Here is a 13,160-nt window from a genome sequence, read left to right on the forward strand (position 1 = left end):
ATTCCACTTTCGTTTCATTGAAAAGGTGTGGCCGTTCTTTTTGTACAACCCGGGGATTCCATTGTTATTTCCGGGAAGCGAAGAAATCACTTATTCTGGTAAATTATTTCGCCGATTTGTACTGTTATGGAAATGTATTTGCAGTTACGCTCCATGCAAGTTACAGTATCTGTATCAGTAACATTATGCACGTGAATTTCTGTGCATGTTTGTCTTTGTCACGGTGTATTCTGTGAAAACGTAATGTGACGTCTGCTAGGCAGGTCCGATGAAGTCACCAGCACCTCCAGTGACTCATAAACTTACACACTCAGCGATCGATAAGAAATGCAAGACCTGTACTTATTTTATAACAAAAGGACGAAACTCATATATTGGAAGCAGAGTTGTTAGAAATAGTATGATGTCACGTTGAGAGGCTAGCCTGTGACAGCCGATGCTGTTGTGGCGGCAGCATCGTTTCAGGGCATATTGAAGAGACGTGACCCTCAATAGAAATACTCCCAACTATGAATATTCGATCTCAACTAGACAGTTGTTTGGAGCTTCCTATATCGCTAATGTTGGCTTAGGCTGTGACTATCGTTTCATAAATCTTGTGTGCCTCTTCGAACATTAGGGTTAGTTGTGTTAGGGTTTGGGTAGGTTATCCCCAACTCTTTCCTTAGCTCTTGGATCCCATTCCCGAAAAAACACCCCTTTCTGATCAAACACCCCTTACGATCCTTAAGGGTTGGGCGATCCTCCTCGCAGTGCTAATTGAAATCCAAGAAAGTGCGCTCGCCAATACTCCCAACGTATGTTAGTTTATTGTATGATATTATTAAACTCATATAATTTTGATTGTATTAACACTGCAGTGTCTACATCCAGTTTGCATTGACAATAATCATATGATTGTAACACAGATAAAGCTGATTCTTAACTTCATTAGGCCTTGCTTCTCATGTTTCCTTGTTCTAAACTGATGTTTCAAATTCCAACATAAACAAATTATCAATGTTATTTTCTTTCTATTCACACCAACAGATATATCTGCATTGCACAATGACTCTTATTATTTTATTTAATATCTCGGCATACTTGTGCATGTGTACTAGTCTTTGATTACACATGCATGACTTTTCAGCAGTCATCTGTTTCTGAACTGATGGATCGATGAATTAACACCTGTGATGACTCAGAGCACTTAATGGTGGGACACATGTTATAAGGGGAAGAATAATATGGGTAAATCTCTTTTTGCAAAGTATGATGACTAGTATGTATATTGCAACTGAGTAACTGAGTGCTTAATAGATGCATGGTAGATTTTCTTTTGGCCTATTTCTAAAAAATAATATAAATTTAAATATTCAGATGCAACTTTTATTTTTGATATAAAAAGTAACATTTAAAATCAGTTGTTTTATTATTTCGAACATTATTTCTTCTTAAAATATTTGTAAAGGCACGGATGTAAACTTACTATATAGATCATTGGTAAAGGCCTGTCAAAGATGTCTGTGTGCTGCAAATGTAGGTATATCACTGATTTTATTAAATTGAAGTCCATGGTAGTATTTGTTGAGATTTGAATGCTTGAATTGTTGTGGGAAATAACACAAATGCTGATAAATAAAATGAGTTTGCATCATTTCATCGATGCAATATGTTAGCCCAGACTGACAGAATGCCTGGCTGTTTTCTGACGTAGAAAATACCGTGGCAATATACCGTTTTTCATGACGTTTTTCCCGCTATCTTCCATAGTGACAATTCGTCTTGTAGTTGAAGACTCAACAAATGTTGATAATATAAACTAATAATCACTACAAAATATGTGCTAGTTAAAAATATTCAGTTGTAAACGACCGTTTTTGAACGAAGGTGCAACAGGATAACTCTTTGGCTGCGTCTCTACATGTCAGAAGTTGGCGCAGCGCGCATAGATCCGGGGACCAGACCGGAAGCGACAGTTTGGACCGTCGCTTATATCATTTCAAAAGGAGAGTTATTGCCCTTTGGAACAAAAAGATCGCCCATTGCATGGTGTTAAGATGGCTATGACTATGAGACTTGGGGCTGCCCCCACAACACTCTGTGATTGAGATTGTAATGTAGGCATGGTAAAAATCCTCTGTATGTCCTGTTATAACATAAAACAATCTAAAGAAGTGGTGCAGCTCCTAGGCAATATAAATGTATGTTTTAATATGACATTGTAAAAGAATTAAAAAAGATTCAAAATTGTTAGAAAATGGCTGTTCTATTGAGCGGGGCATAAGGGATTTATTCTGCCTCCCAGAAATCCACACACAGCCTGACTTGCTCGTGGCGGGGTATAAGAGATTTATTCCCCCATTGAAAATTTTATTTCCCTCCAAGCTGGGATACATAGTATGTTATGAAGATCACATTGACCAATCAGATTTCATGATTCTGACAATGAGGTATTATAATATAGTTTGTGTGTGTGTTTTCACAAAGGGAAGACGACTTGATACGAAGATGCCACTGGTGGTGTAGTAGTGATCTTTCTTCAAATGATTCAGGTGGTCATAGTGTTGTGATTTTAATTTATTGAAGAGTTACATCCCTTAGAGAAGCCAGGATTTGCTGGTCATGTTTCCGATCTTTTTCCGATCATCGATCAGCAGGATGCTCATGCTGGGGGGTTTAACAGATGATGCATTGGTGTATCATCCCACTAATACTCCCTACTCACTCATGTCCCTGATGTGCCCCACACAGCAATATTCCAGCTACATGTATATGGCACTGGCCCTGAAAAAATCTGGGCCAGACAAACCAGTGATTAATATCATGAGCAATACACTGTCAGAGTATGACATGCGCGGGGGACCTGTTCTAACCCAGATTCCCAATGGGGCCCATGCTTGTGAGTAAATCAAAGTAATACATCACTAGACTTCCAAGTTGCCAATTTCAGCCATTAAGTCATGAATGTTTTTTAAACTTATCCTATCTCACACTTTGCATTTTTCATTCTTCTTTCGATCCTAAGTGTAACTGTGCTTAAACTTTGGTGTTGGGTTGCTATTTTCCCTCAATTACTAATGTCAATTAGACACGATAGTGGAGGGACCTGTATTCTCTAATATCATACACGTCTCCACAGCATGGCGATAAGGAAGAGAATGAGCTGGCTGGAGAAACCATGTGTTCAGTGCGTGTAGGTTGACTGGCATGAAAAGCATGCACTGCCCAGAAGGTTCGGAGGTGACCATAGTAATGCTACGTGTGTTCAGGTGGATTGCATTTTTAGAAGCTGGAAACCTTTGTTTAGGCAGGTTTCCACTTAGGATCAAAAGAAGAATGAGAAATGCATAGTGTGAGATAGGATAAGTATATAAATATGCAATTTATTGTAAAATTTACAATTTTATTACTCTGACTGTATTGTGTTTTTTCAGCACCAGACATGTCTTTGCTGTAGATGATCAACGCTGTCATCTACCAAGATGAGTTTTGAGAGTCCCGACAATGAAAAGAACTTCCCTGGTCTGTATAAAGCAGGGTCGCTTAGCGACCAGACGTCAGGTATACCACAGGCTTGCTGTCGCCTCCCTCGGTGCATGCGGACTTGTGTTATTACCGTTTGATGTCATGGTGACCTCTGTTGCACATGTTTTGTTTATTGTTCTTTTTACCCATAGATGCCAACTAAATCAGGGATATATACAAAGAAATCCGAGGAATATGTCATGAAATCAGAGAAATATATCATGAAATCAAAGAAATCTGTTATGAAATTAAATATATTTTGAAATCAGAAATATGTAATGAAATTGCAGACATCTGTCATGAAATTGCAGACATGTCATGAAATTGTAGTAATCTATCATGAAATTGTAGAAATCTGTCATGAAATGGTAGTAATCTAGAATCATGAATTGTAGTAATCTATCATGAAATTGTAGAAATCTGTCATGAAAGTAAGTATATCATGAAATCAGGGATAATCTATAATGTTATCAGAGAAATCAATTTCAAGCACTGTCATGATGACAATACAAAAGCCATTTGGAAACCTGTTAATAGTTAAATGGACAAATAAAGACAGTCATAGGGCCAGAACATTTTGTTCTTGTTTCTTTTTGATAAAAAGATCCTGATTGCTGGGTGAGGAAATAAGTAAAATAGATACCACAAAACAAAGATCTGAGGACATCCCATTACGTGTCACGTCAGAACGACCTTTCATCTGACCAATTAGAGATCAAGAGATCATAGCCAGTGGGAAGTACTGCCATACAACTTTGGACGTGTATTAGACATTCTAGAATGTTGAATGGAAGTCACAATGTTTGAAACTACTGTAGTGCCGTAAAACATAAGAAAGCTGCTTTCTGATTGGCTAATGTTGACCTCTTGTTAGTCATTTCATTGGTCGGTCTGAGTTCCCGAAAGGTTGTTCTGACGTGACCCGTAATGGGACGTCCTCAACTAAGATCTGACTTTAATGATACTGACAATATATTTGTTTTGATTTTTTCAAAGAATAACCTGAGTATGTTGTAATATGTGCAGTGTTAGTTAAGCTATCTTTTCATTTTGTCACTTTTAGTGGCGGTTGGATAGCCTTGTAGTTAAAGTGTTCGCTCATCACACTGAAGGCCCGGGTTCGATTCCCAACATGGGTACAATGTGTGAAGCCCATTTCTGGTGTCCCCCGCCGTGATATTGCTGGAATATTGCTAAAAGCGGCATAAAACCATCCTCACTCATACTGACTGGTAGTTCAACAACTTGTTACACAGTTTATTTATAGTGAACACGTAAGTCTGCTTTGCATCGTGTGTATTCACCAATATAAGAAACAAGTCCTTTACGATAAAAAAAATCACTTTTTAAATATGTTTTGGGCTACTGGGGAATCTTTAAAACATGGAAAAAAGGTTTTCAGCAACCATGTTAACAGTCAGGGGGCTGTTTTGTGTGTTGAAATTCAGATGGATTATTCCAGGCTTGTTTTTACACATTTTGTACCCTTTGTGTTGTCAAAGACATGTAAACTGACCTCAAGAAAGACAGAAATAGTTATATATATTTATGGTAATTGTATTTATTTTATTTTGAATTGTTTTTGTAATCTTGAATGGAGGGGAAAATGTTTTTAAAATCTTACATTAAGTAGAATCACTTCATCTACTAACTGCAGCGCTCATATGTTACATTTTGTATTTAAATTTATGTTGTTAGAATCTCAAATGGCTAAGGAATATGAAAACTCTATAATTGAATAAAGACGGTATGTTAGGGACATTGTGCCATGGTTACCAGAAACACAAGTTGGGCTTTGTATAATAAGTGGTATCATATTCAATGAGACCCTCATATGATTCAAACAAACAGACTTCCTGATCCACAATTTCTCAGTAATGTAATGTCCTTTCATGTGCATGTGCATGGGATATTGTGACTCATTTGTCATACAGTGTTGGTGCCTACTGTTTCAGTTTCTGTCATTTTGGTGATGTTGGTGACTGTTGTAGTAAATCTTACATTTCATCCTCATCGTTATCTGGGATTTATCTAGGATTTTAAACTAAGCACCCATGGTGAACAAATATGGGGAAAAAATATCGAAATTGAATTTTGTAATATTCTTATGTTCTTACATCAGCATTCAAAACTAAACATGCAAGTCAATATATGCTGTAGTGGGATCTTTAATGGTACATGGGGTTTTATGCGTCCATGTGACTACAATTGATCTAAATCCCGTGTTTGGATATGACATTGTAAAAGAATTAAAACAAATTCTTCAAAATTGATAGAAAACATATGTTTGATTGAGCTGAGTTTAACTTGTGCTATGTCACGTGACTATCACTGACTCAGAAAAAGCAAAGTTGGGAATAAGGGATTTCTTCTCCGCTAAGAAATCCATGTGCAGCATGTTTTCTCCACTGTGGGGTATAAGGGATTTCTTCTCCGCTAAAAAATCCATGTGCAACCAGTTTTCTCCATGAAGGGGTATAAAGGATTTATTCTCTGGCTGAGAAATCCATGTGCAGCCTGTTATCTTTATGGTGGGGTATAAGGGATTTATTCTCCCACTGAGAAATTTATTTCCCTCCAAGGCAGGATATATACTATTTTATCAAGATCACATGAACCAATCAGATCTCATGATTCTGACATGGAGGTATGATAATTAGTCATAACCCTAATGTTAGAATCTTAAGATTTAGGGGTCCCTAAATTCATGTGCTACTGCAGCAAACCCCAAGGACCCCCGGGGGCATGGGTGGGCCAGAAGTCTAAGGGGCCGCAATTCGCTATGCAGAGTTACGTCCCTTTGGCATGACTGAAACCTGATCCTGGGTTTGATTCCAGGTTTGCCCAAGTTTGTTTCTAGATATGTCAGCATTATACCCGTGATTGTGGGTTTCACCAAACTGTAAGCATCTGGAACCTGCATCACTTCGGTCTTTCCATCCACATTAAGCTGGGATACTGTTCAAAGCGGCATTAAACCTCTCTTCATCATTCACTCACTCAAAGACCCCAGGACCCCGCTGAATTTCGAACACTGCACATAGATGGCTATTACATTCAATGCAATGATGACAAACTGAATGTTATGGGCAAAGCTTCGAGGTTTTGAGTTAAAAGGTCTGATAATCTGAATTGGCACTTTTTATTCAATGGGGAAGTGTTACCAATATTTGCTTCCGATTTGGGCCAAATATCATCCTCTGAGAAGGCCTAGATAAATCCCTGATCATTTTTATCTGATTCTATTATAAATTTCAAAGGTACAAAATCTGTTTGATTAGGATTAAGAAATTGTTTAGCCTCAATGACCTTATAAGAATAATATATGAACAATTAAAGTGTTTGCGAAATTCTTCTCTCAGCTGAAACCCAAGTGTTTTAAGTTTCTTTCCATCTTGTGAGGTCAGCTAATCACATATATAATGTTCCATGATTTAAAGGGCTACTATGCTCCATGATTAGGTGCCCATTTTCGGGTTGGTCTGAATGTTTTACTTAGTGACGTGTGTCAGACTGAGACATTGTCTGTATGTTCGGTAATTATGAACTGCTATCTTAAGCCTATCAGCCCCCGCTGTATTCCGAGATTCTGTGGTCACAGTTATTTTGCAGAAATGCCTACTCGGTGCAGAAATATTTTTACCTTACAGAAAATAGCATTTTGTGCAGAGCACGTGTCGAATTTTGCATTTATCTGCTGCATAATTCGTCAAATACACTGCGGAATTTCAACTTGTTAGTCGAAGCCGGTTTTAACCTGTAATCGGATATTTATTTCGTATTAAAGTAAATTTGACTTTTGTATTATTGCTTTCTGAAAGTGCATGCCACAAGACTTATTAAAATTTGGTTGCAGAATTTACAATAATTACTGCAGAATTTAATTTTTTGGGCCATAGAATACAGTGGGGACTGATTTATATATGATCTAGATGAATTGTCCTCACCAGCAAGGGTTGGAGGATTGTATACTCCACATGGAGCTGAGAATGAAAATTTGCGTGCATACTGGTAAAGGATAGGCATTACAATAGCCATGTTAATCATACGCTGATATGTACAAGTAGGCCCAATTCTCTATCTGGAGCCAGTTAGCCAGTCCCATCAATTTTTATTCATATTACCGGTAGTTCAACTTAATTTTATTTGTCTCTTTGGGGCAAAATATTTTCTCCCTATGGAATAAGTATTTTGCGTTTGGACATTTCATGATTTTAGCAACTTGATAGGATATTCCTCTATATCATTATGAAATTTGAAACAAATCTTTAGGACATTTTGGTTAGTACAGTTAATCCCCTAGAAACTGAACCAATTAGAAACATTGTATTCAACAATGATCAACCTGATATTGTCTTGACTGTTTGTCTAGTCATGCTCAAGCTTGTAGAATTTAATCATGTTATTCATATAACGAGTTTAACTTCAATCACAGGTAAAACTATCAGTCAACTTTTCTGATAGTTCTAGTTTATGTTGAGAAAGGATTCCTGTTGGTGTCCTAGCTTAGTAGCAAGACTAATAATCAAATCTCAAAGTTTTGTCAAGGGAATGAAAATATTTATCACCAGGAATGAAAATACTTATCATCAGAAGTGTTGTATAGATCAGAATCTGATATTTGAACTCTGTTGTGTGTAGTGCCAGAGGAGGACCATGACCGTGCCAGCAGGAAGAAGGACCTGGGGAAGAAGAAGGATGGCAAGAAGGACAAGAAGGAGAAGGGCTACATGATGTTTGAGGAGGAAGACTCTGAGGAGGACATGGTGTCCCTGGACGATGTCAAGTGGGTAGTCTGTTGAGGGGTGGATCCTGTAGTCTGCTGGGGAGGACATGGTGTCCCTTGACGATGTCAAGTGGGTAGTCTGTTGAGGGGTGGATCCTGTAGTCTGCTGGGGAGGACATGATGTCCCTTGTCGATGTCAAGTGGGTAGTCTGTTGAGGGGTGGATCCTGTAGTCTGCTGGGGAGGACATGGTGTCCCTTGACGATGTCAAGTGGGTAGTCTGTTGAGGGGTGGATCCTGTAGTCTGCTGGGGAGGACATGGTGTCCCTTGACGAAGTCAAGTGGGTAGTCTGTTGAGGGGTGGATCCTGTAGTCTGCTGGGGAGGACATGGTGTCCCTTGACGATGTCAAGTGGGTAGTCTGTTGAGGGGTGGATCCTGTAGTCTGCTGGGGAGGACATGGTGTCCCTTGTCGATGTCAAGTGGGTAGTCTGTTGAGGGTTGGATCCTGTTTTTTTCAGTCTATCTGAAGATAGAAGGGTGGATTGTCTGTTATATCTGGGAAGGGGTAGATTGTGTAGGCTGTCAGTGGAAAAAGAGTGGGTGAGATTTAGTGGTGTAACGATACAGAGATACAGTATTGTATCATGATAGGAGGCCCATGATACAATACATTGATTTACATCTCATATTTCTCTGCCCTACAATATCCCATCTTTGATCTCTGAAATTTAAAAACATATGATTCAGGGTTGTGATTCACCAAGAGAAAGAATATCAATATATGAAATGAAAGTACTGTATCGGGATACAAATTGTATCACACCCATAGTATCGAGATACATATCGTACCCGTTACACCTCTTGTGAGGTTATGTCTGGGTAGTGTACCAGGGTTTCACCTAGGCTTTGAATATATTATATAGTGAAAGATTTACTTCTGTGAAGAACTTGTTTGGCGATTGCTGTACTTCAAGCGACATCATAGACCAAACAATCAAGTGACGTCACAGACCATGTACATGATGTAATGTGACCAAACCATCCTCTGACCATGACCTGACCACTGTTCTCTTACTTGACCATCCGCCCTGCTGACAGCGTTAGTGATTGTTTGTTAATCATAGCCAACTCTTTGTAAACTACAGACAAGATTTCATATTTCTTGGGAAAGTTGTAAACTGTGTCTGTTCAAAATTCTAGACAATATGGGCGTCTAGTTTTTGAGCTAGAGTGCAAAAAAGCAGTGTATGAGATTCTCCAAAATTACAGTCAAACAACCAGACTTGCAACTTTGCAAAGTTACCAGACCAGATAAAATGTTGCCAGTCCAGAATTTTCTAGACTAACCAACAAAAGTAACGTTGAATGTTAGTTCTCAGAAAGTAACAATAAACTGGTGGATTGTCAAATTAGTAGCTTTACTCCCAACCATCAATACTGACCGTCCCTCAGTAAAATAGACCACCTCAGACAGTTGGGCAGATGGGTATTTAAAACACTGAAAAATAGGGTTACACTTCATGAACTGCCAAATTATAATGAAAACAGTCAAGGCAAGATATTTTGTGGATGACAACTTGTTTATTTTATTATGATGCAACGTTTTGGTTAGGTCCTTATACCCTTGTCAAGCATTCTTCCTTGACAACTAACAGCATAAGGATCTATACCAGACGTCACATCATTACAGAATAAACAAGTTGTCATCTGTAAAATATCTTGCCTTAACTGTTTACTTACCAACTTCTAAAAATGGCAACAGTTTATGATGAAAAACATTCAGCTTGTGAAACTGTGCACACATGCTATGAAAATCATAATGCACAATACACAGCCTACTTCCACCATGAGGATCCAGGTTAAAATAGGTTTCAGCAACCCATGCTTGTCGATTGACGGGATGGATGGTCAGGCTCACTGACTTGGTTTGATGCATGTCATCATATCCCAATTGCGTGGATTGAGGCTCATGATACTGGCGTTAATCAACAAACAAACAAACAAACAAACAAACAAACAACCACAACCTATGGTTATGTTATCTACATGTGAGGGGATTGTGTGTCTCATGTTCCAGGAGTCCAACCAAGGTGAAGAAAAGCAAACCAGGCTTCAAGTTCCCAGCCAGGAAGGACATTTTCCCCAAGAAAGAAAAGGTAGATTTGTTGTCGGTGACATTCCATTGCTTTGCATAGGCAGATCCAAAGGAGGTGTCCAGGGGTGGTATGTTGTAGCCAATTCCCAGCAAAGTGTCACGACTTTTCTCAGAAGACTGAGGGAATCAATTGCAGCCAAATCTGAACATCAAGGACAAGGGACAGAACTCTGACAGAACAATTTGGTGAAATATAAATGTCAAATTGAGTGTCTATCTCATTAAAATCAGATCTTTTACTTTTATGTGTCGTCACATCTTGATGCAGAGAGACATTGTACAGGAGCAAAAGAACTTATTTTAATGAGATTGAGCATCCCAATGGGCATGTCAATGATCCTGTTAGTTCCCATTATTTGGGACAATCAGGTCTATGGATTTCTGATTCAACAAGTAATAATGTCCTAAATACTTTAAGTCTGAGGGACAAAAAACCGATATGGGTTTCCTATTCCAGCCCATTAAGAATTAGTTGGTATGTCAATTTTGGGTGGGTTTTTTAAGTAACAAATGTTATATTTGGGATAACACTTTCTTAGTAAAGTTCAGATTCTCCTACTTTTGGGTTGAGTCCTATCCAGGATTCGAACCCACACTGCCAGTGTAGGGCACCTAATCGCCAGCACACAACCCAAAACATACGAGAATCTGTACTTTACTAAGAAAGTGTTATCCCAAATATAGCATTTGTTACATTTGACCACTTTCTAAATGGCATTGTGAATTCATAGGGTTTTTAAAGGTTTTTTTCATTGAATTTTGCTTTTTTATATTTGCTTTATGTCTGTAAAAGCTTGCTTTCAAATGGCTGTTGTTGAAGATATGACTGGTTTGTCTATTGTCTGTAGTTAGGCATACACATTTATGCAAGTGACACAACTACAGACAATACCAGGATGCTGATACATGCCATAGTGCACCAAGAGAGAAAAAGGTTGAGGGTTGGGGTTGCAGATTAGGGTTGGTCTGGAAACTGGAAACACAGTTTTTATATTTTGGCCTTACAAATTCAAGAACTCACACCAGTCTGCCACCTTTGCCTCTAGTTTCAAGCCTAAGTGTAGTAAACTGTCTTTCTATGTAGTAATCTTGACAAATAATACTGCATGTGTTACTACTATTAACATCTAATTACATGAGGATGCCAAAATATATGTTTGGGTGTGTAGACTTAGCAAACCAGGTTCTGTGTCTGTAGCCTCTATCTGGAGGTCACAAAACAGTTAACTTTAAATCTCCGACCATCTACATCCAGGAAATATTTTCCTTAAATAATTAAGACAATAACAGTTTCCAAGTGTGCACATAAAAACTGAGATTGTTTCATTGTTTCAGGAAGAAAAGAAGGAGAAGGAAACAAAGAAGGAAGAAAAGAAGAAGGAAGTGAAAGAAGAAAAGAAACACAAGAAGGAGAAAAAGAAACCCAAACATGCACTCCATGAGGTCCCGGCTGTCGCAGTCCAGAGTGAGTTGAATTGTCTGTATTTCCGTGGGGGCGATCCATGTAGGTCCGTATTTCCCTTGGGGCGATCCATGTAGATCTGTATTTCCCTCGGGGAGATCCATGTAGATCTGTATTTCCCCAGGGGAGACCCATGTAGGTCAATATTTCCTTAGGGGCGATCCATGTACATCTGTATTTCCCCAGGGGAGACCCATGTAGGTTCGTATTTCCCATGGGGCGATCCATGTAGATCTGTATTTCCCCAGGGGAGACTGATGTAGGTCCATATTTCCCATGGGGCGATCCATGTAGATCTGTATTTCCCTTGCGACGATCCATGTAGGTCCGTATATCCATAGGGGAGATCTATGTAGGTCAGTATTTACCTAGGGGAGATCTATATACAGTCAAGTCACGTTAATCCGACATCGTTGGTTGCACATGATTGTGTCGGATTAACGAGTATGTCGGATTAACGAAATTAATTGATTTGTGATCGAAAATCGGACGTCTTCACGATAGATAATAACCGTGTGTACCTTGTAATAAAATCATTAAAAACAAAATATATATATTGTTATGTTGTTTATTCATTCATTCCTTAATTTATAATTAATGACAGTGCAAAAATAATAATAATTTTCCCATTTATACATAACAATAGACACATTACTCACTGAATTTATCACAATTTTTTGGTGGCAAAAAGTGACATTTCACATTAGTTATGTCGACAGTAGCATTGGATGGGGCGTTGTCCAACAGCAATACCACGTGGCATTGCTCCAATCGCATTTGCCGATCCACGATCAGTAGCCAGGCTTTGAATATTAATGAAGTCATCCATGCTTTCTTGTTTACATACCAGTCGACCATGGTGAGTCGACCATGTTTTATATACCTGTTCGTATTTTAAACTGGCTTCATGCACATTAATCTGGCTTCAATTTGTAAACTACATTTGTATAGTTTTGTACATACAGGTTTGAATAGCTTTTCCTGTTAATTGTTAAGTTAATCTCTGCAGCCAGTGCGTGCCAAAACACAGGGTTGTGTACTCGCGGGCAGATGACCACGGAGTACGCTGACCACTGTGTCGGATTAACGAGACTGACTAATGAGTGATTTCGGTAATTCGTTGCAAATTAGGTGTGTCGGAGTCGGAGTGCGAGAATGTCAGATTAACGGGACTAAATAGCACTGAATCAATCGGTTCCCATCATTTGCGTCGGATAAAGCCGAGTGTCGGATTAACGAGACTTGACTGTAGGTCAGTATTTCCCTAGGGCAGATCTATGTAGGTCAGTATTTCCCTAGGGGAGATCCA

At 38.7% G+C, this 13,160-nt stretch overlaps 1 protein-coding gene across 4 annotated transcripts in view; it reads left to right on the forward strand.

Annotated features, from left to right (window-relative positions):
- LOC124131208 (ralA-binding protein 1-like) overlaps positions 1–13,160 on the forward strand; it is a 33,526-nt gene continuing 20,366 nt past the window's right edge. Inside the window, exons 1-5 of one of the 4 annotated variants that reach the window (XM_046494310.2) lie at positions 1–98; positions 3,417–3,543; positions 8,149–8,293; positions 10,312–10,390; positions 11,725–11,854. In XM_046494310.2, coding sequence (XP_046350266.2) covers positions 3,465–3,543; positions 8,149–8,293; positions 10,312–10,390; positions 11,725–11,854 — 433 coding nt within the window. In that variant the 5' untranslated portion in view covers positions 1–98; positions 3,417–3,464. Of the gene's footprint in view, positions 99–1,142; positions 1,196–3,416; positions 3,544–8,148; positions 8,294–10,311; positions 10,391–11,724; positions 11,855–13,160 lie in introns of those variants that run through there. The other 3 variants (XM_046494311.2, XM_048395170.1, XM_046494312.2) reach the window with 3 other exon arrangements.

Source organism: Haliotis rufescens, unplaced genomic scaffold (assembly GCF_023055435.1).
Source record: "Haliotis rufescens isolate VD_foot unplaced genomic scaffold, xgHalRufe1.0.p SCAF_14, whole genome shotgun sequence".
Taxonomy (NCBI): domain Eukaryota; kingdom Metazoa; phylum Mollusca; class Gastropoda; order Lepetellida; family Haliotidae; genus Haliotis; species Haliotis rufescens.